Source organism: Somniosus microcephalus, chromosome 2 (genome assembly GCF_052327205.1).
Source record: "Somniosus microcephalus isolate GS21.2 chromosome 2, FLI_Smic_1.0, whole genome shotgun sequence".
In the NCBI taxonomy this organism is placed as follows: domain Eukaryota; kingdom Metazoa; phylum Chordata; class Chondrichthyes; order Squaliformes; family Somniosidae; genus Somniosus; species Somniosus microcephalus.
The window spans coordinates 337,370,811-337,396,008 of NC_140988.1; the positions used below are offsets into that span (position 1 = coordinate 337,370,811).

Genomic DNA, 25,198 nt, shown 5'->3' on the forward strand with positions numbered 1-25,198 from the left:
AAGAAGACAAGCGCGGGAAACCGCCATTTTTGGAAAAAAAAAGTTAAAGAACAATTTCGTTGTTGTTTCTCAGGAAGATTGTGAAGATGCCTAAGCGTGGCAACATCAACGAATTCGATTCGGATGTGGAAGATTGGACCACGTATGTAGAACACATCGAGATATATTGTAAGGTCAATAAGATAGCAAATTATTATAAAGCTCTAACCTTACTAAACTCAATGGGTGCGAAGACATACGGGTTATTGAAGCATCTTCTATCACCAGCTAAACCGGCGGATCAGTCTTTCGCTAATATTGTTGCTGTCCTGAAGGATCATGTGAACCCCACACCGCTGATGTTAGCGGAACGAGCTAAATTTTACAGGAGAACGCAACTAAAGGAGGAAAGCAACGCGGAGTACCTGGTTGAACTGCGTAGGCTAGCAAAATACTGTCAGTTTGGGGTAAATCTGACAGAGGCACTGAGAGACAAGTTCGTGTGCGGGATGTCGAAGGAAGGAACACAAAAGCGACTGCTCGAAGAGAACGATCTTACACTTGATAAGGCTGTCCTTATTGCAGCATCGCACGAAGCCGCAGCGAGAGGCACGGCGGAAATGCAGCTGAAGACAGCGGTACTCAGTGTGGATCAAATGACTTCGGGTACAACGAAATGTTACCGTTGTGGGAAGACAACACACGACCAGAACCAATGCTGGTTTAAAAACCAGGAATGTAGAAAATGTGGCAAACTTGGTCACATAGCTAAAGTATGCCGGTCAGGAAAGAAGACCAGCAACAATAAGTCACCGCAGAAGAAGTACAGAAAGGTACATAAGGTGACTGTGAAGAGTCCAGATGAACTGAATTCGGATTCAGACCCCAACAGCAAGGAACTGGGTAGTCTGAGGATTCACAATGTGAGTAAAGAAGCTGACCGACAAACTATCTGGGTCACACTGCAGATTGCAAAAGTCCAAGTGAAGATGGAAGTGGACACCGGATCGGCATTGACGGTCATGAATAAACAAGATTACAAAAAGTTATTCAAACATATTCCCCTACGGGATACGGAGATAGTATTGCAGACATACACGGGGCATAAAGTATACCCCATCGGAAAGATAAAAGTCAAGGTGAGACACAAGGGCAAAGATCACCAAGGAATGGACTTATATGTACTACCCGAGGGAGGTCCACCACTTCTGGGACGGGAGTGGATCAGGAAAATAAAGATAGACTGGCACTCACTAAACACAATGACGGTAGATTTCGGAAAGAAAGATGTCAAACCTGAACGGTTGTCCAGAATATTGGACGAGGCTAAAGAGGTATTCCAGCAGGGACTGGGAACACTGAGAGGAATTAAGGCAAAAATCAAGATTGCAGAACATGCAAGCCCAAAATTTTTCAAAGCCAGATCGGTACCTTACGCGATACGACCTGCTGTGGAGGCAGAACTGGAAGAGCTTGAACGTGCAGGGGTACTGTCGAAGGTGGACTGGAGTGAGTGGGCCACGCCCATTGTTCCCGTCATGAAGTCTTCATCAAGTAACAAGCCAGGGGGACCGGGGAAGGTCCGCATCTGCAGAGACTTCAAGATCACAGTTAATCCGGTGCTTCACACGGTACAATACCCGCTTCCGCGGATTGAGGATATCTTTGCTTCATTGTCTAGCGGGAAACACTTCACCAAGATAGACCTGGCACAAGCATATTTACAGATGGAGGTCGAGGAAGAGTCACGCCAGTATCTCACAATCAACACGCACAGAGGCTTGTATCGATATAATAGACTGTTTTTTGGAGTAGCTTCGGCTCCAGCAATTTGGCAGAGGGCCATGGAGCAGGTCTTACAGGGTATTCCAAGCACTCAGTGTTACTTGGACGATATCCTGATTACGGGAGAAGACGAGGAAGAACACCTCACAAATTTGAAACTGGTGCTCACCAGGTTGAAGGAATATGGCCTTCGAGTTAATCGCCAGAAATGTGAGTTCTTCCAGAAACGGATCTCGTACTGCGGTCATGTCATTGACCAAGAGGGGCTGCACAAGTCACCTGACAAGATCGAAGCGGTCGTGAAGGCCCCCGCTCCGGAAAATGTATCACAGTTGAGGTCGTTTCTGGGGTTGATTAATTATTACCATAAGTTTCTGCCAAATCTATCCATGGTGCTGCATCCGCTGAATGCTCTGTTGCGGAAAGAAGTACCATGGAAGTGGAGCGAGGACTGTAAGAAGGCCTTTCGCAGAAGCAAGGTGGTGATTACCTCTGAGGAAGTGTTGGCTCACTTCAACCCAACGCTACCTCTTCGTCTAGCTTGTGATGCTTCCCCTTATGGTATTGGAGCTGTACTCTCACACAAGTTACCAAATGGCTCGGAAAGGCCAGTCGCATTTGCGTCCCGATCATTGACCTCCGCTGAGCGAAATTATGCACAGATAGATAGGGAGGCTCTCAGCCTTGTGTGGGGAGTAAAGAAATTCAATCATTACCAGCAGGGCAAGAAGTTTACATTGCTGACAGACCACCAGCCGTTGGTGTCCATATTCAACCCTAACAAGGCCGTTTCCACTATGACAGCACAAAGGCTACAGAGGTGGTCCATTCTACTAGGGGCACACCAATATGACATCGAATACAAAAGGTCCAAACAGCATGGAAATGCTGATGGGTTATCGCGCCTACCGTTGCCAGTGGAAGAAGAGGCGACTACAGTGGACCCAGTGGAGATGTTCCACTCAACCATAATGGAATGTCTACCAGTAACAAATTCCATGATCGAAAAGGAAACAAGAAATGACCCGACTCTCTCTCGAGTCTACGATTTAACGGTGGAGGGATGGCCAGTACATGGCGAACCAATGCTGCCAGCATTTTCGCACAGAAGAGAACAGCTGTCAGTGTGCCGAGGAACCTTGATGTGTGGATCTAGAGTGGTGATTCCACCCAAACTCCAGCAGAAAGTACTAAAGGAGCTTCACGAGGGGCATCTGGGTGGAGTGAAAATGAAGAACCTAGCCAGAGCGTTTGTGTGGTGGCCAGGTATTGATGGAGACATCGAAGAAATAACCAAGAGCTGTCTAGGATGCCAGAAGGTCCAAAACGCGCCACCACAAGCTCCTCTGCATCAATGGGAGTGGCCCTCATCTCCATGGCAAAGGGTACATATCGACTTTGCTGGTCCATTTATGGACTCAATGTTTTTAATCGCGGTGGATGCACACTCCAAGTGGCCGGAGGTAATAAAAATGTCCTCCACCACCACGGAAAAAACCATCACAGTATTAAGGACCATATTTGCCAGGAATGGGCTGCCGGAACAGATCTGTTCTGATAATGGACTGCAATTTGTGTCCGAAGAATTCAGGAAGTTCTTAAAAAGCAATGGGGTTAAGCACTATACGTCTACCCCATACCATCCCGCCACCAATGGATTAGCTGAAAGGTTTGTCCAGACTTTCAAGAAGGCCATAAAGGCCATGGGTAATGAAGACATAAATCTACAACATAAGGTAGATAACTTCTTGTTGGCGTACAGGAATGCAACACATGCGGTCACAAACCAAACTCCTGCCATGATGTTTTTCAATAGAAGAATAAGATGCCGGCTGGATTTGATTAAGCCAAACGTCAGAAGGGACGTAGAGAACTGGCAATTTCAAGGCATGAATGAAAGGCCAACTAGATCCTTTCAGATAGGTCAACAAGTTTTGGCCCGGGACTACCGCACCGAGAAATGGCAGCCTGGAACTATTGGAAAAAGGCTAGGACCGTTGATGTATACCGTGGACATTGGTGAAAGCATAATAAGGCGCCATGTTGACCAGATCATAGAATCATCCACAAAGGCCCAACCTACTCCACAACTCTATACGTCTAATGTTGGAGCAGAGATACCCAGAGCATCTACCTCCGATCCGGTAATACTGGAATCCGATGAACCTGAAACGGTCCTTCAAGCCGAATCGACCTTGACAGAAGAACCTACTACACCACCGAAAATGACTACACCACCGAGGTGTTATCCGGACAGAGTCCGGAAGCCTCCAGAGAGACTGAATCTGTGAACTGTTTCACATAAAGTTGTATATATGTTAAGATGTTATATTAATGGGAATATGTATAGATTGTTAACCTAAAAAGGGAGGATTGTAGTGTATGTAACGTTCCACCTTTAAGAGAACTATTTTAAGGGTTGCACTACTTTATCTTGGCTACTGTATACTGTAATACCGGTGGTGACCACACCGGTATATAAGTGCTGTGTAAGGATTTATTGGGCAGATTCGCCCTGACCTTCGAATAGTAAAGCCCTGTTAAAGTTACTCTTGTAGTCTGTGTATTAATTCACCATATAACCCACAGACTTCACAGGTTTGATAGGGTAGATGTAGAGAAGAGGTTTCCACTTGCAGGCAAGACCAGAACTAGAGGTCATAAATATAAGATAGTCACTAATAAATCCAGTAGGGAATTCAGGAAAAACTTCTTTACCCAGAGAGTGGTTAGAATGGGGAACTCGCTACCACAAGGAGTAGTTGAGGCAAATAGCATAGATGCATTTAAGGGGAAGCCAGATAAGCACATGAGGGAGAAAGGTATAGAAGGATATGTTGATGGGATTAGATGAAGGAGGGTGGGAGGAGGCTCATGTGCAGCATAAATACTGGCATGGATCTGCTGGGTCGAGCGGCCTGTTTCTGTGCTGTGAATTCTTTGTAATACCGTGTAATACTAGTTCTACCTCCTTTATTAGCTCATCAACCTTTCCCCTTGGCCCTTGTGCTCCTGTAAAATAGTATAATGATTCTCTTTATAAAAAACACATTTTTTTGCTATTCATTTGACACATTGGTATCACTGACATTGAAAAATGGCCTCACGCTGTAAAATCTTTCACGTCATGTGAGCCCATCGTGACGAAACTGGAGCTCATCAGTTGCAACTCTTCTCTCTCCCTGTAACTCTTGAGCTTTCAAACCGGAGTCGGCAAGGTATCCCAGGATGCTCCCAAAGTCAGCAGAATACTGATCGCCTCTCATCAGATTTCTATGTGTTTCAACTTGTTAGCACCTTGTTTCTGTTGCTGTGTACTAAGAAAAAATGTTTTGTGCAGCAGTTTCCCTGTTTTCCATTGGGTAACTGACACTGATTTTCAGAAGTCAGGACAGGGGTCCCTGGCCATGTATCTATATTTGTAAGAGGTTCCTGCGCTTCTGTCAATATTTCCAGGGAGGTTCTAGACGTGGATCAATAATTCCAGAGGGTATTAATATTTGCAGGGGGTCCCCAGAAGGTGTATTAATATTTGCCGTGGGCACCTAGAAGTGTATCACAACTTGCGGAATGTCCCCGGGAGTGTCCTCTGCAGTGCCGTGGGACAATTTACGACATTAAAAGCACTATATAACAACTTGCCTTTAACATCATAAAACGTACGAAGGCGCTGCACAGGGGCGATTATCAAACAAAATTTGACACCGAGCCATATAAGGATATCAGAGGACAGGTGAGAGGTAGGTTTTAAGGAGCATCTTAAAGGAGGAGAGGCAGAGAGGTTTAGGGAGGGAATTCCAGAGCATAGGGCCTAGGCAGCTGAAGGCACGGCCGCCAACGGTGGAGCAAAGAAATTTGGGGATGTGCAAGAGGCCAGAGTTGGAGGAGCCTCGAGATTTCAGCGGATTGTGGGGCTGGAGGAGTTTAAAGAGATAGGGAGGGGCGAGGCCATGGAGTGATTTGAAAACAATGATGTAAAGTTTAGAATTGAGGCGTTGCCGGTTCGGGAGCCAGTGTAGGTCAGCGAGCACAGGGCTGATGTGCGAATGGGACTTGGTGCGAGTTAGGATACAGGCGGCTGAGTTTTGGATGAGCTCAAGTTTACGGAGGGTGCAAGGTGGAAGGCCAGCCAGGGGAGCCTTGGAATAGTCGAATCTGGAAGTAACAAAGTGCAAGTTGTTGTTGTTGTATCAGCAAACTTAGGAAATCCCAGGGCATCTATTAATATTTGCAGGGGGTCCCAGGGAGTGTATCGATATTTGTGGGGGACCTCCTGCACAGAAAGGTTGAAGAACTGCTGCTGTTAAGGCAGCGCCTCTGAACTGAAGCAGAAGATTTTCCCCTCACTTTCCAAAAACAAATCTTTATTATCACTGACCTGATGAGAATGTTGGGTGTGAGCAAACTTACAACAGTGACGACTTAAATTTCAATTAACTTCCCTATCGTTCAAGTGTTGTGGAGTCTCAAATGAATATGATACAAATAATACGAACCTGGCTTTTGGAAGATGACAATTTATCCGAGTGGCTCATGGGGGCTGATGTAATAAAACTCACTACGCACTTGGTTTGAGTATAAAGCAAGGCTTTAATCAACTTGTTTCAGAACATGGAGGTCTAGTTGTACTTCACTAGTTCCTGTCTTACAAAATGTCCCTGGGCAAGCTGGGCCCACGCCCGAGTATTTATACTCCTTGGACGGTGCCACCAGCTGGCCGTCCAGTGTTATTTCATGAGTCTTTCTTCATGGATCATAAGATTCATAACAGGAGCTACGTTAAATTTTTCCTTAAAAAAATATTGTTTTTTTTATACTGAAGTGGGTAGCAGTGTGTATACATTTTGCCATGTTGGCATGCTGGTGTGTTTCTCTCCGAATGTAGCTGGAATTGCGTCACAGAATAAGGGGACGTGTTTCTCATTTCCCTCACCTTGTACAAAAAGGGTATTTAGGCTGGCCCAGGTGGTCTAATTTAATTGATTTATTAAATTATTTTCTTTCTAACGTTTCCTGTGACTGCAAATGTTGTGCCTCTTTCCAAAGTTGTATTATTGCCAGCACCCTGGCAGTTAGGGAAATTCCATTACAAAGTGATCATCTCAGTCCACTCTTCCAGGCACCACATTTTATTGAAAGTGGTTCTGTTTGCGATCCCTGGGAGCTGGCTCAGTAATCTCGGGTTGTCATGAGTTGAGGTGGGTCATTGCTTAGAGCTCACCCTGTGTTATTGTGGAATGGCGCCAGTGCAGTGCGACGCATTGCTGGCACTACCCAATGACTGTGCTCTGGGACTGCCATTTTCCCCATTGTGTCTGCCCGTCTGTGCTGGGGTTGCTGCGGCCAAACCAGGACTGTACAAGTCTCCTTTAACTGACTTGCCAATGGAAACCGGTCACAAATGGTAATGCTGCCCCTCTCACCAAATCTGCCTCATTTCAGCTGCATCATCTCATGCCCTGGATGAGTCCAGTTTCCCCACCCCCCCGGCAAGAACATGGAACAAATCGGAAATGTTTAGCCTCCTTCCACCTGCTCCTTCCATCAGACCACGTACAGTGTGCACTGTGCACAGCCAACATTTACCTCGAATGTACAGCACAGAAACAGGCCAGTCGGCCCTACTGCTCCATGCCGGGGTTTATGCTCCACACGAGCCTCCTCCCACCCTACTTCATCTCACCCTACCGGTATAACCATCTATTCCTTTCTCCCTCATGTGTTTACCTAGCTTTCCTCTTAAGTGCATCTGATCTTCTGAATAGCCACAGGCAAATCTTTCAACCGGATCAAACTCTGAAATGTGTTGCTGATTCCTCCTAGGAGCGAACAAAATTCCAGGTTATTGGTGTGGCATTTCCAGTTACTGGTGTAACATTTCAATTTAAATTATTCAACCCTGACCACTTGTATCCACAGATTACATCTCCGATCTCGGCAGCACAGACACCACCGGGTGCCCTGCGATGTTGGGGCATTAGACATTCTATTCACCGAGGGATGGAAGATCATTCGAAGACTGTGGCTTATGTGCTGATCTCACAGAATCCAGCTGTTACTGCCAGAATTAATATATTTGCACTTATGTAATTCTTTGTCACATTGACACACCAATGATATCAAACCCTGATGAGGTCACAATCGGTACTAGGATGGAATTGAGATTTCAGTTTCAGTTTCTTTTTTACCCCCCCACCCCCCACACCCCATGTCTTGGATATGCACTTCAAAGTGCCGTAACCTACGAGGCTACGGACCAAGAGCTGGGAAGTGGGATTAGGCTGGAGTGCTCTTTTTTCCGGCCGGCACAGACATAATGGGCCGAATGGCCTCCTTCTGTCCCTTAAACTTCTATGAGTCTATGTCAAACCATCTGGCTAACTCTACAAAGACTTGCCTGCTTGATGGCTCAGCTGGTTAAGGCTGAGTAACTGAGGCATGCAAACTGGGGGGGCCCAACTAAATCTCCAATCTGTGATGCTAGCTGATCTCAGGTGGAGTGGCGGTGAGGGTGTTAAAATTGGTCTCTCTGCCCCTGGGTGAAGAAGAGGAAGATCAGCCATGGTGCCTGGTCCACAGTTGCCAACACTTGCTGCCTCGGCTTGTTAAGCCACCTAGCACCCATGGAACCATGCCAAGCTGTTGAGGAAAAAAAGTAGGCAGAATTAAAAAATTAATTAAAAAGTTAGAGGTTCCTCTGCAGTGGTATCATGAACTGGGTGCTGCTACGTTCTTCCATCCTTCTGCTTATGAAGAAATGTTACACAAACTCAGTCTCTGTCCATGTGAAACATGTTGATAGTTAGGTATTCTCATTTACAGACACATATACCAATTTAAAAAAATATATTCATACTGCAGAGGTTTCTCCGTGCAGCTCAGTGTGACCATCTCCATCAGCAATCAGTGCAACAGAGGCTGTGGAGTGACATAAGCTGGGAGTTCTGCTTGGACTGTGTATACTCAATGACACTGGTATCAGTGGAATTTTTGGGGGGGTTGGAAATGGGTAACATTACGTTTTTTAAAAATTCTTCATTATGTTCACAGATGACAGGATGGACAGGGGACCTCTGCCCTCCTCTCCACCTATGTCACTTTACAGGCTTGACAGGGTAGACGCAGGGAGGATGTTTCCCCTGGCTGGGGAGTCTAGAACCAGGGGTCACAGTCTCAGAATAAGGGGTTGGCCATTTATGACTGAGATGAGGAGAAATTTCTTCACTCAAGAGGGTGGTGAATCTTTGGAATTCTCTACCCCAGAGGGCTGTGGAGGCTCAGTCATTGAGTATATTCAAGACAGAGATTGATAGATTTTTGAATATGTAGGGAATCAAGGGATATGGGGATAGTGCAGATGAGGTAGAAGATCAGCCATGATCATATTGAATGGCGGAGCAGGCTCGAAGGGCCAAATGGCCTACCCTTGCTCCTATTTCTTATGTTCTTCCTATGTTTACGACTGTCTGCTATGAGGCACATGAGGACGATCACTGGGTGACCCTTTCTTTCTGTGAGGAAGTGCCTGATTGCTAACAGGACAGCTGTATTGACATTGGGGAATCACAGGTGAGATCCCTCATCTGCCTCCCCTGTTCATTTCATAATCCTTCAATCTGATTGGTTAAGGAGATGCACAGTTCCTTGCCCTGCTCACTCAGAACCCAGACGACCTGTAGAAGGCACCGCGCCATTTCCATCTCTCACTTGCAGAGCAAAATATAATCAACATTAAATTGGCAAGGGCAGGTCTACCTAACAATGGGCATGGTTCGTTGACCTGACACGTCAATTTTCTGGGCCTATACTTTTACATTGCAGCAGTATTTCATTGTGTGTACTGTATGTAGGCTCCTGTACAGCTTCATTTTTATGTAAATTTCATGTTTCTGTTTTTACCTTGTAATTAATTTGAGAAAAGGTGGCTGCTGTTATTTTTGGGGCCAGCTAAATCCCTGGAACAATTCCTACTTTTTTCTTTGCAGTAAAATAACCAGTTTCAGCAACACTGTTGAAAAGCTATCATTGGCTGCCTGTGTAAATTTGTGCTGTATCGGCCAGTCTATCCATTGCAGTGCAAGACATTTTTCCCTGCAGTTGGTGCCGCTGAGCTAGTTTAAAGTAAAAATGAATTCTGTTCTGAGCTCAGCAGTAGAAACACTGGTGGGACTGCAGACTGGATTCTGTACCATTATATTCTCAGCCCCATTTCAGGGACACAGACCTCTATGGGGCCTTCAGTAAATTGTATACAGGCAGACTTTTGAAATCTGGAAGATTTATTTTTTAGGCATTGTATAAGGTCTTACTGAATAGTGTAAGAAATATGCATGGAACTGCTGTAAATACTGTAGTACGGGTTTACTTGTGTAACAGCTCGTTATTATTCTAGTAACCAAGTTACTTGGTCCGTTTGATTAGCTTGTCACTGGCTGGTTGGGTTAAATGTTTTTTTTTAGGTTTCCAGCTCCCATCCTGTGTATTTTCTCACTCATAGCTTGCTAGGTCATTTCAAAGAGTCAACCACATATTGTGGGACTGGAGTCACGTCAGACCAGTTGGCGTGGCGGGGTCCCTACCGTGAAGGACATTAGTTGAACTTATTGGGTTTTATGACAATCCACTGGCTTTCCTGGTTATTTTCCTGATGCTTGCCTACAAATGAATAGATTTATTGAATTCAGTTTCACAACTTGGTGGGATTTGAACTCATGAGCTCTGGATTGCTAGTCCAGTACCATAACTACCAGACGACCACACATCCCAGAATGGATGAGGTGGAGAAACAGTGTAAACAGGACTCCTGACAACTCGCTCATCCAGCCAGTAGCTGAATGATGCAGACCAGTGAAGTCCTAGGTTCAATCTCTTGTCTGTGATGAGTTAGCTGCTTCTGGCCTGGAATGCAGTTGGGGGTGCAACAGTTGGCCTCAGCACCTTTGGGCCCAGGAGAGAAAAATTAGCTACGATTCCTCAACTATCTTGTGACCCCTGCGAAAAATGCATGCATCTGACTGGTGAGCTCAGGATCCAGACGCGAGCGGAGATGTTGTCCATGGTTGAACAGCCTTGCGACAAGCACGGTCACAACTCACACGTGAATATTGGCCACTACAGTGACTGGTGTCTGTGGAACCACACCCCAGCAAGGAATGATCACTTTTAGGAGGGATGGGGAGAAAATTGATATGGTAGGAAGCCGGGGGGGAGGGGAGTAAAAAAAAGCCTCATAGCAGATCGTTGCTATCTCAGATGCAGGAGATTTGTTACCTACGGATAAAATAGAAGATTAATGTCCACAAGAAAAAGTATCATGGGTACAGTTAAATACTAATAACTCATGTTGAACTAGAATTAACTTATGAATAGATGAATGTTCATTCATTATTTTCTTGGTAAAGTTGTGTTAACTAACTTGCTGGCTAAACATATCTTATTTATTTTGATGTTTGTGAGCGTTATATAAAGTAAAGAAATGGGATGTTTTTGGTGGAAAATCAATTGTAATTTTTACTCCATACTGAATGATTTTTGTGCTTGAGATTTGGCTACTAGATAATGCTGTACTGTGCAAACAAAATAGTTAACGGCTTGTAACCGTATTTAATTTAGATTATGTAATTATGCTTTTGGAGAAAAAATTTGCATGTGCTTTACTGATGGATTCTTGGGTCTCGATCTTGACTTTGTGTGATCAGCAAAGATGTAAGACGGGCTAACGATTCACTATCGCCTGTTTCACACAATCGTACTGTCAAAATCTACCCTTTAAATAAAGGGATTTCCAGTGCCCTTAAAAAGTACCACCTCCATGAAGAAATGTTTGCCAAATTAAAAAAGATTTGTGTGCACACATCACATCAACCCAACTTAATTCATCCATCTCGAACAGTCTTTCCATTGCAGCATTGTCTTTTAAATGATTCGAGGGTTTTCATCTCCACCGTTCCAAGTGTTGATCATCCTCTGTACAAAGAAGAACCTCTTAAAGTCACTGTTCAGCAGTTGTGCACTTGTCCTAATCCCAGTTTAATTTACAGTATTTTTTTATTTGGTCTTAGGATGTGGACAATACTGGCAAGGTATTGCCCAACCCTAGTTGCCCTGAGGGCATTAAGTCAGCCATATAATGTGGTTCTGGAGTCACGTGTAGACCAGACCAGGCAGGGATGGGAGGTTCCTTTTCCTGAAGGACATTAGTGAACCAGTAATAACAACAGAAAACGCTGGAAAAGCTCAGCAGGCCAGGCAGCATCCGTGCAGAGAGAAACAGAGTTAACGCTTCAGGTCTGAGACCCTTCATCAGAACTGGGAAAAAGCTGGAGATGTAACAGATATTAAGCAGGTGCAGAGACAAGGGGGGGGGGGGTGGTGAGAGAGAGAAAGGGGGAGGAATTGAAGGAACAAACTGTGCTTTTGTAAGAGGCAAGAAAGATAAAATGTTGCAAATGGGAATGGCAAAAGGTTTTTAAAACCAGCAAATTTTAAAACAATCCAGCAAACATAGCCCACAAATTACTAGCTTTATTAAAAATACATTAATGATTTAGATATGAATGTAGGAGGTATGATCAGTAAGTTTGCAGATGACACGAAAATTGGTGGAGTGGCAAATAGTGAGGAGGGAAGCCTCATGCTACAGGATGATATAGACGAGTTGGTCAGATGGGCAGAACAGTGGCAAATGGAATTTAACCCTGAAAAGTGTGAGGTGATGCATTTTGGGAGGACTAACAAGGCAAGGGAATACACAATGAATGGTAGGACCCTAGGAAGGACCGAGGATCAGAGGGACCTTGGTGTGCATGTACATAGATCCCTGAAGGCAGCAGGACAGGTAGATAAGGTGGTTAAAAAGGCATATGGGATACTTATATTCTATGCCTTGGCTAATGAAGGTCAGAGCAGGGAGGTTATGATGGAGCTCTACAAAACATTAGTTAGGCCACAGCTGGAATACTGTGTGCAGTTCTGGTTGCCATACTATGGGAGGGATGTGATTGCATTGAAGAGGGTATTCACCAGGATGTTACCTGGGCTGGAGCGCTTCAGCTATGAAGAGAGACTGGACAGGCTGGGGTTGTTTTCCTTAGAGCAGAGAAGGCTGAGGGGGAACCTGATTGAAGTGTACAAAATTATGATAGGGTAGATAGAAAGGAACTTTTTCCCTTAGTAGAGGGGTCAATAACCAGGGGGCATAGTTTCAAGGTAAGGGGCAGGAGGTTTAGAGGGAATTGGAGGAAAAACTTTTTCACCCAGAGGGTGGTTGGAATCTGGAACTCACTGCCTGAAAGGTGGTAGAGGCAGGAACCCTCACAACATTCAAAAAGCATTTAGATGAGCACTTGAAATGCCATAGCATACAAGGCTATGTACCAAGTGCTGGAAAATGGGATTAGAATAGACAGGGCTTGATGGCTGGCACGGACACGATGGGCCGAAGGGCCTCTTTCTGTGCTGTATAACTCTATAATAACCATTAGGCTACTGTATTCCAGATTAACCTTTTCTATATCATTTCTTATCTTCTATAGCTCCATAAAATCAGATGCCCCCTTTCAAGACTTAAAACGGGTGTAGGATATTCACCCGAGTCTGTTCTGTTATTCAGTTATATAATGGTTGATCCGTACCTTGACTGCATTTACCCGCCTTTGTTCTAAATCCCTCAATACTCTTGCCTAACAAAAATCCATCGATCTCAGTCTTAAAAATTTCAATAAGCCCAGCATCCACATCCATTTTGGGGGGTGAGTTTCAGATTTCTACTGTGATTCGATGCCCAAAAATTGTCTTGTGCTTATGCTTAGTTTCGAGTCCATTTGCACAGTTTAATGTTTTTGCCTCTGTGTTGATGTAGCCCTTGCATGTGATGTGGCCACAGTGAAAATGATGCACAGCTCTTTTCCCAAAAAAGTATGGCTAATACTTTTTTTTTAATGGAGTATTAGTCCAGTTTCTGGATTATTAGACCAGCAACATAACCACTATGCTACTGTACCCCTTACAATGAGACTCTTTCCAAAAAATCACCTACCCTTAATCTTTCCCTGAACCTCAAAACTGGAACTTCTGCTTATTTACAGTTCCCTCGGTCTTTCTTTTCTCTCTCCGTCTACAGCGTTTTAACCTCAACCTCGTGTCACTTAACTATGACTTACTAATTTAGCTCCTATTTCAACCTTGGTGGCGTCCTGCATTGTGGGCTTTGGACCTTCACCTAGATTCTCAGTTTAAAACAAAGGTAACACAAGGCAGATGTTAGAAATCAGTTGTGTAACTGACTTCCAAGTCATCATCTGGGACAGCTAAAACAAGTGAAAATAAAAATACTGTAGACTGGTAAATAAATTGGGATAGCTCTTTCAAAGAGCCAGCGCAAGCATAACAGGCCGAATGGCCTCCTTCTGTGCTGTAAAAGTCTATGGTTGTAGTTGAGACAGGCAGTAATAAAATAAAATTCCAGTTTTGGTGAGCAGTTGTGTAAATCATTTAAGAGGAATGGGGGCCTACTGAATAGTGTTGGCTCAAAATTGTGTGTTATAACCCCACTTGTAGAGCTATTTATGGAACGCTGGTTGTAATATCTGAGTATTTAGATAGTCCCTTAACAATTGGAGTGCTGTACCAATGTTGTAATTAGGCACCTGGTGTAATCCAAATTGAAGTCAGACATTCCGCCATCTGGAGGTTGTAATCAACCAGTGAACTTGAATGCTGATGTATGCAAAGTTGGTTTAAGCCATGTACAATAAAGCTGCTGCTTCTCGTGCTCGTTCTATGCTGGATTATTAGGAATGCTAAGGACAATAACATATCTAGAAGTCATAAAAGTTATATTAAATTAATTTATATTATGTAGAGATGCCAACATTGAAAATGTCCAAATACAGAGATCTGTAGCCTAGAAATTACTGTTTTGCAAAATTAGTATACAAGCACTTAATAGTCTTGTAACATTCTTTTGTACGCTATTTTAATAAAGGCATAAACACATTTATTTGTAACGGTTGTTTTCATTAAAATCCTAGACAGTGGAATGTCATGTGTTAAGCATGTTGATAACAAATAGTAATTTCTAGGGTAATGGTATAAAAATATGGGTCGTGGGGCGAGAGTCTGGCCATAGACAGTGCGGGGGAAAGGTTTATACATTTTTGGTTGTTTTAAAAAAGTTTGAATTAAGTTTAATAATTTTAACTCCTACCCGAGTGGGGAGACCACTGCGGCTTTCCAGTCAAGCCAATACGGGCAGAAAAGAATCACCTCCGGAAGAGGCCGAAAAAGACAAGTGTTTTTCTTTCCTTTGTGGGCCCAGGAGGAGCAAGAATGCTCCTCCAGGCCGCATAAGGAAAGCTTACGCCGCGCCTACCCTGGACTTGCCCAACATGAGACACCCCTCCTCCACCCCGGAACCGGAACCGTGTCAGGTGCCAACCTCCAGACCCCACGATTTTCCACAACTTCCCCTTTTGGAATGAGCAGGAAGTCGACCAGCGGGATTTAAATGAGGCTCAGCCATTAAAAATTGATCGGACCTCATTCTGCCACAGGTAGGCGGGAAATTAACTCAGCGGTGTGGTTTCCCGCTGGAAACCAACTGGCAGTTAAAATCCAAGCCTTTATCCTCTTTGTGAACCAGCTGCTTACCATGGACTGCATGTAAAAAGGTGTACACCAGCACAAACCTGATACGAATGACACAGGGTTTCTTGCCCTTTTCACATCCTTTTGCTATTTTGGTACCCCCCACCCACCCCTCACCTCAAGGTGATACCCATCTTTTTCCTCCCCCCCTCCAAAGCATCATCAAGAGGCCTGCATCAAGACTTAATGCCTCCATTGAAAGAAAACTGCCCGGATGACTGTGGGTAAATCAACCTGTTGCTAGAACCAGAGCCAAATGGAGCAGAAAGATTTCCGGGCTTGATCCCTGCTCCAAGCTGAGTGAGCTGATCTCAACCAAGGCACGGATAGAGATAATATAAATCGGTCTCACTAATCCTAACTAATCGACATGGAGAGACACTGCAGGCGAAGGTTGAGTGAGGGACCACCTATTTGATTATATGGCGACATTTTAAAGTTCATCAACCAGAGAACAATTCCCTAGTACAATCCCCAATTTTCTTTCCTGATTAATTTGGATTCCCTCCCACTTTAAAGTATTTTTTATTACTAAAAGAAGCAAGTTAGTTGGAATTTCCAAGCTTATTCTATGCATTTTCCAATTTTGAAAACAAATTAGCCCCTCTTTAAAACCAGAATCTAAATGATCAATTTAAACAAAAAGGGCAAGAGTGGATGTGCAAATTTTAACCAAATACCCCGAGCACCTCGGACTTACACCAACATGCCTGTCCACAAGGTGCTGACAAGAGTAGGCGTGACAACCAGTGGCTCAGCTCCTACTGTTCTCATATCACCACTTCAGCAACTTCATAGGCAGAAACCATCTGCCTGGGAACAGCATGCCCGTCTGTCTTATGGTCAGGAAACAGCAGGTGGCATGTGCGAGAGGGAAACAAAGCAGAGATTTAAAAAAAACTGAATTGTACTAAATTCAAGGGGGAAGGGGGGGGGGCGGAAGAGGAAGATGGTTTGAATCACAGCTGCTGCCCAATGCTCAGAGTGGCACTAAAACTGGGATGAAAGTAATGAACACACCAGGCACTAATCTACGTTGCATTGTACAAATGCAAGATAAATAAATTGAGATACAGTTTCTTGAATAGAATTTTAGTTCCATGTAGCAAGTTAAAATAGTAACGGTACCATGCATATTCAAATTGTTAAATAAGTTACATTTTTAGGATCAACACATAAATGTTAATGAAACTACTCATCAATCTTGCACAATACCACATTTTCCACAGCTAAATATTTAAATCTTAGTACAAGACATAATAAAGTACATTCCACTCACCAGTAATTAAACATAATAGAGTATTACAAGAACACAAGAAATAGGAGGAGTAGGCCATATGGCACCTTGAGCCTGCTCCACTATTCAATAAGATCATGGTTGATCATCTACCTTAACTCCACTTTCCTGCCCTATCCCCAATAACAACAGAAGAAATCGGAGCAGGATATACAGATTATACAATAGGAAACTGTCTCATTATATCACATTTCATGCTTTCTAGTTAAGTGCAGGATAAATAAAAAGTGCAAACACATTATGTTGACCTGCAAAATATAGCTTACAAGTAGTCACATTTACAGAAGGCTCCTTACATAAAACAAGTAGTCACATTTACAGAAGGCTCCTTACATAAAAACATTCAGTCCACCTGACAGGGGATTTTAGAAGACTTCTGAAGACAGGGACACAGGTACCAGGACAAAGTGGTTTTGGAAGGGAATTCCAAAGAACAGTGGCTTCATAAATTGAATAATTTATCTAGTGTTTTTTTTTAAAAAGGCCTCTGAAATATATTTAAACATTTCACTGTGACTATTTAGCTTCGCATATCACCAGCTAAACTGGCTTTAAACACTTTCGCATCTCCAACGTTTGAGACATATTTCACTTGTACGTGTGTCACATGTTTCATGGGAATATATTCTGAGCAAAGTATCACGACCCTTCTCTGATTCATCAGTCTAACAGGTTTGAAGGCAGGCAGTCACACAAAGCCCGCTTTTCCACTCTCAGCAGCAGATCATCGGTCTGTAAATATACAAATATCAATGTTACATGCAACCAAGTTTCAAAATACACATGTTAATGTTACACAAACACAAATATATGCAATGTGTAAACACTCCTCCCCCTTCAAGCAAATCTATTTTTATTTCTCTTACAATTTCACTGTAGTCCATGCACTTAGTCACATTTTGGATTATGTCCTATGTAGGTAGCTGTGACCATTTTTTACATGTATACAAAAAAAGTTAATTTGCAGATTTAAAAAATTCAAAAAAATATCTAAGTAAATACAGTTGAATATTTATAGGCAATTCAGATTACAGCATTGCATCAGTAGAAAGCGTAATATAATCTTTGACCATAGTCTTTTAAGTAAGTTCCAAATCAAAAAGTAACTCATTCCCCAAACAAATATAAATACCCATTCTGAAGAGGATTCCTTGCACTAGAAATGGATGCTGGTGACGATGAGGGCACTAGACTGGTCTCTGCTTGATTGTAAACACAATAGCTAAGATGGTTTGTTCTGGGCACTTGGTCCTATGATTATCTGTCACAATATCCATGAATATGAGTCAAATGCTCTTCTACATTACCAAAGGGATGCTTTCCTCATTGCTTGTCCAAATTCTGTCAACCTTGTTATAACTACAACACCATATAGGTAGTTCAACAACAACTTGTATTTATATAGCACCTTTAACGTAGTAAAATGCCCCAAGGCACTTCACAGGAGCGATTATCAAACAAAATTTGACACCGAGCCACATAAGGAGATATTAGGGCAGATGACCAAAAGCTAGGTCAAAGAGGTAGGTTTTAAGGAGCGTCTTAAAAGGAGGAAAGGGAGGAAGAGAGGCGGGTAGGTTTAGGAGATAAATCCAGAGCTTAGGGCCTCGGCAGTTGAAGGCAAGGCCGCCAATGTGGGGTGACTGAAATCAGGGATGCTCAGATGATCTAATGGAGTTACGCTGCAATAAAATTATCTACCACTGTGTCTATTGTGCTAATGTAAAGCATCATACATTTTTCAATAGTTATAGATCGGCTTTATAGCAGCACCTCATTTACTATAACTTGCAGAATTGCACCGATTCTGTACTCTTCAATAAAAAAGCCATACAGAATACTTCTTGTATGGCTTCCAGCAACAGCTGTTTTAATTTGTACGGCTTTGATTTATTTTATCAACTTGTTATAGTGAGCAATGCATATTTACCCTAGTGTTTAGGTTATTTGCAGTCCTTTTCAAGTCCTGTAGTGCTCTCTGCATGAATTCAAAAGCATGACAGTCAACACAGGGACGACCTGTGGAAGAAACATAAAAACAGCTAAAATGAGCTGGCTCCAGTTTACTATAAACAGTACTAATAAAAACTCATGACTGGAACAGCTACCAAATAAGATTATCACAAACACTTTGCCATCAGATATTTGATGGAATACTCTCCACTTGCCTGGATGAGTGCAGCTCCAACAACACTCAAGTAGCTCGACACCATCCAGGACAAAGCAGCCTGCTTGATTGGCACCCCATCCACCACCTTCAACATTCACTCCTTCCACCACCGGCGTACCGTGGCTGCAGTGTGTACCATCTACCAGATGCACTGCAGCAACTCGCCAAGGCTTCTTCGACAGCACCTCCCAAATCATGACCTCTACCACCTAGGCAGCAAGGGCAGCAGGCACATGGGAACACCACCACGTGCAGGTTCCCCATCAAATAACACACCATCCTGACTTGGAAATATATCACTGATCCTTCATCATCGCTGGGTCAAAATCCTGGAACTCCCTCCCCAACAGCACTGTGGGAGTACCTTCACCTCACGGACTGCAGCGGTTCAAGGCGGCGGCTCACCACCACCTTCTCAAGGACATCCCATGAATGAATAAAAAATTTACAGTAGAATATCCAAGTGATTACAAGTTTTCCAAATTAGAAAACAAATACTACGCCCTGCTTTACAGATTACAGGACCTTACCCTAGAAAACACTATTGTGCATTTATTGCATCATGAATTAGAATAACTACGTAATCATACTGTAAAATTCAACTCAGATTGAGACAGCTCAAAATAGACAGGGGCTCAATCTTTATTTTTCTAATTCCCACCTCCAAACTGGGACTATAATCTTTGTAAATGAAAATAAAATAATTATTGTCAGAGTTGACAGGTCATGATGATGTAAAGAAATCAAATAAATTGGCTTATTGCAAGGGTTTCCATTGATTTTCAGCTATTTTATAACCAACCCATTTGAAAACATCCATTTTGCATCTCCAATCCCACTCAACGTAGTTTTCAATGGGAATTAAAGCACAATCATCCTCTGTGACCAGTTATTTACTGGATAAAGCAGACTTTTCAGAAATCACTTTTATAAAATATGGAATATACTTTCATGAATAAAAATTAAATGACAGTTCCTGATGGCTACGGTGGTTAAGGTAGTGAGGTAGCTGCATTGAACACAGCCTCATTCACACCAGCCAGGTTACACTTAGTGTTGATCTGCTTTCTTCCAAAGCTAAGAGCAACACTGCACACATGAAGCACAATGCACATATATCCTATGCAACTGAGTCACAGCTACATATACTGTATCACCAAAAACTTGGCAGGAAAAATGTAGCAGAACAAAGGCCTGTTACAACGGTGCACAAGGTACATAAAATCCAACACAAAGCCGAGAATATACACTTAAAAGGTTGGGTTAAACATTACTAAACTTACATGGAACAGGGCAGTCTGTATCTTCAATAAGAAACAAAACTGTGACTTAGTAACAATGACCTATGTTAGGCCGTTGTATCAGCTGTGACTCAGTTGGTAGCACGCTCACCTCGGAGTCAGAAGGTTGTGGGTTCAAGTGCCACTTCAGGGACTTGAGCACAAAAATCTAGGCAAACACTCCAGTGCTGAACTGTCGGAGGTGCCGTCTTTCAGATGAGACGTTAAACCAAGGCCCCATCTGCCCTCTCAGGTGGACATAAAAGATCCCAGAAGAGCAGCGGAATTATCCCCCCCATGTCCTGGCCAATATTTATCCTTCAATCAATGTCACAAAAACAGATTATCTGGTCATTATCACATTGCTGTTTGTGGGAGCTTGCTGTGTGCAAATTGGCTACCATATTTCCTACATTACAACAGTGACTCCACTTCAAAAGTACTTCATTGGCTATAAAGCACTTTGGGATGTCCTGAGGTTGTGGGAGGTGCTATATAAATGCAAGTCTTTTTTTCTTTCTATTGCCAGAAATACATTGATAGAGGGAGAAGGAACTATTCGGCACATGGAAGGTTTCACCACAAGAGGCTATGAAATATTTGAAGGAAGACATTAAAGGGGACAGGGAAGAGCAGGATTCATGGGGAAAGAGCATCATTTGAGCAAACCGGGTGCCCATTGGTGGGGGGGGGGGGGGGGGGGGAGGGAGAAGAGGAACAGTCGAGGCTTTCCACAAAATATTTTTAAAAATTAATTCTCAGGATGTGCACATCACCGGCAAGACCCATCCCTAGTTGTCCATTTGATAAAACAGAGTGGCTTGCTAGGTCAAACCTGGTTTCCTTCCCTTAAGCACATTAGTGAACCAGTTGGGTTTGAACAACAATCGGACAGCCTCACGGTCACTTTTACTGATAACTTTATATTCCAGATTTTTAGTTAACTGAATTCAAATTCTCAAACTGCAATGCTGGGATCTGAACTAATGTTTCTGGATTATTAATCCAATCGTAAACCTGGCCATTAATCATAAAACTACGCTTTGGAAAAAAAACACTCAGCTGGTTTAGAGGAAACAATTTCTCCTTAACCTACAAGGCTACGGACCAAGAGCTGGAAAGTGGGATTAGGCTGGATAGCTCTTTTTCAGCCAGCAGTCACAATGGGCCGAATGGCCTCCTTCTGTGCCATAACTTTCTATGATTCTATACTGTATCATAACAACTACACTACTGTACCTAGGGTTGCCAAATCTGGTTGGACATAGTCCTGGAGGTGTCATCACATGTCCTCCTGTCTCCAACCACCCTCCATCGGGCGCCCAACACGTCCTTACGTGCGGCACACCGCCGTCCCACGCCGATTGGAAAGCAAATCGACTCTTCATTACCGGACTGGATGATTCTTGACTGTTAGTCAAACAGCCTTTTTTTCCAATATGTGATTTAAAAAAAAAAAATAATAAAACATAAATGTTGAAAGCCCCCATGATTTTTTTTTTCTCCCGGCAGTGTCCTGCGGATGAACCTTTAATTTCTGGAGACTCCCGGGCAATCCTGGAGGGTTGGCAACCCCAACTGTGTCTGTGTCTCTCCCCCCTCACCAACCAATCAACCCCGAGTGGTGAGATAGTGGGGTTGGGAGCCGGGACTTACTCTCAGCCGGGATCACGGTCCCTGGTTCGCTGTTGGCTTCGGCTAACAACCCGGCAGCGAGCAGGACGAGGACGTAGAGCGGGGGAGCGGCCATCACAGCACGGAGCAGCGGCATCAGACCCTCGGGCACCAGCGACCTGTTAATAATGGGGGAAGGAAGGGGAAAATTACCGTTATTTTATTATCGATCGTAAAACTGACCGTTAAAATCATAAACTACTGTTTAAACAAAAAAAAAATCCGGTTTAAAAGAAACAATTTCTTTTTAAAATCTAACCCCAAACCGACCGAATTTTTTTTTAAATTTAAAACCGCTCGAGCTTCCTCTCAACTCAACTTGATTAAAGCGGTGCGTGCGTGATGGGCGGGGAGCGAGTCGTGTGATTGATGTGGGATTCCACCAATTGGCGAAGCGGGCTGGCCCAAGGGGGCGGGGACTGTGTCACGTCAATCCAATCAGCTGACAGAAGGCGGCGCGAGCAGCGGGTTTGGTTGTGGGCTTCCGGCGGGCGGGGCCTGAGCGCGAAGGGGGCGGGGTCTGGAGCCAAGGCTTTAGTTGTCCCGTTTAATGCCCGTCCATTCAAATCTCCTTCTTCAAGATGGCGTCCATGCGGGAGAGCGACACAGGCTTGTGGCTTCACAACAAACTCGGCTCGGCCGACGAGCTCTGGGCGCCTCCCAGCATCGCCTCGCTGCTCACTAAGGACGTGGTGGACAACATCCGCGTGTGTTTTCACGGCCTCTCGTCGGCGGTGAAGCTCAAATTGCTGCTGGGGATCCTGCACCTCCCCAAGCGGACAGTGGACGAGGTGAGCCGCCTTTTGCTTCTCCCTCACTCTGTGTGTCAGCGAGTCTGGAAGGGAAATTGGAGAGAGCGCGGCAGGAAGTACATGAAACATAGGGGTCAAGTCACTAAATATAACCGCCCCTTCTCATTGTAAGACGTATATAACGAACCTGATGGATCGGTTCCAAAAAGTTTTATTATTTAAAAAAAAGGGAAATTGTAGTAGCTGGGGAATTGTATTAATAAATGTATGCAGTTTTTTTGGGGGGGAATTAATATTAAGCAGTCGAATCCATCATCAAATTGCTTTTTTTTTAGTGATCTTACAATATCTTAGTTTATTGTAGAGGTTCACAAACTACTTTTATTTGCTGATTTCCCTTCAAATGATTCATGTCCGTTTTCTAAGAAACCGTATTTTTTACATAGCACAAGAGGATTTTATTTTCTCCGCTAACATAACACATTGCTTAAGATAGAAAGCAAACATAAATAATACCAGTACTACCTTGCTGAATAAACTTGAAGATAAAAGAATGCTTAATGACTCTGCCCTTATCGCAGTGAGCAGGATGAGCCTGTTGGTGCACCATTTGTTTAATCGTGGTTTGGTTTTTGGAGTTTCAACTGCAAATCAGTCTACATTCAAGCTGCTTCTGTACTTGTTTCTGATGTAAGTGAAGAAAATCCTACTTCACGTAGATATGTTGAGGCAAAGTGAACAAGTAATTCAACAGCTCTTTGGGACAACTCAGGGAACTCTTACTGAATTGAGACCCAGAACTGATCAAGAGGCACGGCTTTAAAATTATATCTCAAAACGGAGTCACCAGCAACATCGATCAAATTCTCTTATGGATTCACATCAATCTTGGCCTTTTGCTACAAAGACCTCTGACAATGGATTTTGAACCTAGACAAAATCCTCTAATTCATTTGCCTCTCCTTCAGGAAAATATTTACTGAATTTTGTGCAAAGCTGAGACACATGCTCCAGGATTATATCTTTAATTTCTAGGACATCATTTCACAGTCCATAATGGCAAGATAATGTCAGAAACGTAGTCACATCGTCTTGCACATAGCCACTTCATAGCAAAGGTTTTTTAGTAATGCTCTATACTGTTTCATGCATAATGAAAATGTTACAGTTCTTACCTTGCAAAGAAAGGTCAAGTTCATTGAGCTTGTCAAGTATGTCGGCCAAATAGCCCAGTAAAACCTGGCGATGGCGATTTAGAGTTGATTAAAAACATACATCGCTCCTCCGAGTTCCCAGTATCTTGCCAAAGCTTTACCGCACGGCAGCCATCAAACTGCTGTCCGAAGCTGAAGTTGCCGGTGTAGTGATCTCATCTCTTCACCTAGCACGGAGAAGAGGCGTGAGTTCAGCGGACAAGCTTTCATGTGGTTCTCAAAAAAATTGCACACTCTGTATTTGTCAGGTACCAGTCTAAATGTTTGAACAACTCCTTGACATCTTTTGAGGAGAGATTGAGTAGAATGGGCTTATATTCTCTGGAGATTAGAAGAATGAGAGGTGATCTCATTGAAATGTATAAAATTCTTAGAGGGTAGATGCTGAGAGGCTGTTTCCCCTGGCTGGAGAGGCTAGAAACATAGAAGATAGGAGCAGGAGTAGGCCATTCGGCCCTTCGAGCCTGCTCCGCCATTCAATGAGATCATGGCTGATCATCCAAATTCAGTACCCTGTCCCTCTATCCCTTGATCCCTTTAGCCTTAAGAAATATATCCAACTCTTTTTTGAATATATTTAATGAACTGGCCTCCACCGCCCTCTGTGGCAGAGAATTCCACAGGTTCACCACTCTCTGGGTGAAGAAATTCCTCCTCATTTCAGTCCTAAATGGCTTACCCCTTATCCTTAGACTATGACCCCTGGTTCTGGACTCCCCAGCCATCAGAAACATCCTTCCTGCATCTAGTCTGTCCAGGCCTGACAGAATTTTATAGGTTTCGATGAGATCCCCTCTCAATCTTCTAAATTCCAGTGAGTATAAGCCCAATCGACACAATCTCTCCTCATACGTCATTCCTGCCATCCCAGGTATCAGCCTGGTGAATCTTCACTGCACTCCCTCCATGGCAAGAACATCCTTCCTCAGGTAAGGCGAGGGGGCATAGTCTCAGGCTAAGGGGTAGGCCATTTAGGACTGAGATGAGGAGAAATTTCTTTGCTAGGAGGGTTGCGAATCTTTGGAATTTTCTACCCCAGAGGATTGTGGTTGCTCAGTCATTGAGTGTATTCAGGACTCGGATCGATAGATTTTTGAACACTAAGGGAATCAAAGGATATGGGGATCGGGTGGGAAAGTGGAGTAGATCTTGTTGAATGACTGAGCAGGCTCGCGGGTCCGTATGGCCTACTTCTGCACCTATTATGTTTTTATCTCCTGCCATATCAGCAATTATGTGGCCAACCGTATTGTCAGATTGTGGAATGAGACATGGCTGGTCAGCAACTTTCCTTCCACGTACAGTACTATTAATGCCATTTTAATCAATGCTGGCAGAATAAGACTTGCACCAATTGAATGAAAATTTCCACCTCTTGCTATTTAGTATGAGACCGCATG

General features: G+C 43.6%; 3 protein-coding genes across 3 annotated transcripts in view; 2 read left to right on the forward strand and 1 right to left on the reverse strand.

Moving 5' to 3' along the window:
- The window catches only part of pstpip2 (proline-serine-threonine phosphatase interacting protein 2), a 200,708-nt gene extending 185,947 nt beyond the window's left edge, over positions 1-14,761 (forward strand). Inside the window, exon 15 of the mRNA XM_085975407.1 lies at positions 7,684-14,761. The gene's annotated coding sequence lies outside the window, so the exon portion shown is untranslated. The remainder of the gene's footprint in view (positions 1-7,683) is intronic.
- Positions 14,762-16,487: 1,726 nt separating this feature from the next.
- Positions 16,488-21,945, reverse strand: nicol1 (NELL2 interacting cell ontogeny regulator 1). Its single transcript, XM_085975410.1, has 3 exons — positions 21,815-21,945; positions 18,639-18,727; positions 16,488-17,440 (listed from the first exon to the last, which is right to left on the reverse strand). The coding sequence occupies exons 1-3, from the start codon at positions 21,927-21,929 to the stop codon at positions 17,369-17,371; spliced, it is 276 nt and encodes a 91-aa protein (XP_085831536.1). The 5' UTR covers positions 21,930-21,945; the 3' UTR covers positions 16,488-17,368.
- Positions 21,946-22,413: 468 nt separating this feature from the next.
- The window catches only part of nelfa (negative elongation factor complex member A), a 59,604-nt gene continuing 56,819 nt past the window's right edge, over positions 22,414-25,198 (forward strand). The window contains exon 1 of the mRNA XM_085975405.1: positions 22,414-22,623. Within this exon, the coding sequence (XP_085831531.1) occupies positions 22,414-22,623 (210 nt within the window). The remainder of the gene's footprint in view (positions 22,624-25,198) is intronic.

What these genes read in the sequence shown, in the direction of transcription:
- nicol1 (XM_085975410.1), bottom strand. Translation starts at nt 21,929, where the DNA reads ATGCCGCTGCTCCGTGCTGTGATGGCCGCTCCCCCGCTCTACGTCCTC. An exon ending in GACCGTGATCCCGGCTGAGA is followed by an intron (nt 18,728 to 21,814) that starts GTAAGTCCCGGC and finishes TTTCTTCCACAG; the next exon opens with GTCGTCCCTGTGTTGACTGT. An exon ending in CAAATAACCTAAACACTAGG is followed by an intron (nt 17,441 to 18,638) that starts GTAAATATGCAT and finishes GTATATTTACAG; the next exon opens with ACCGATGATCTGCTGCTGAG.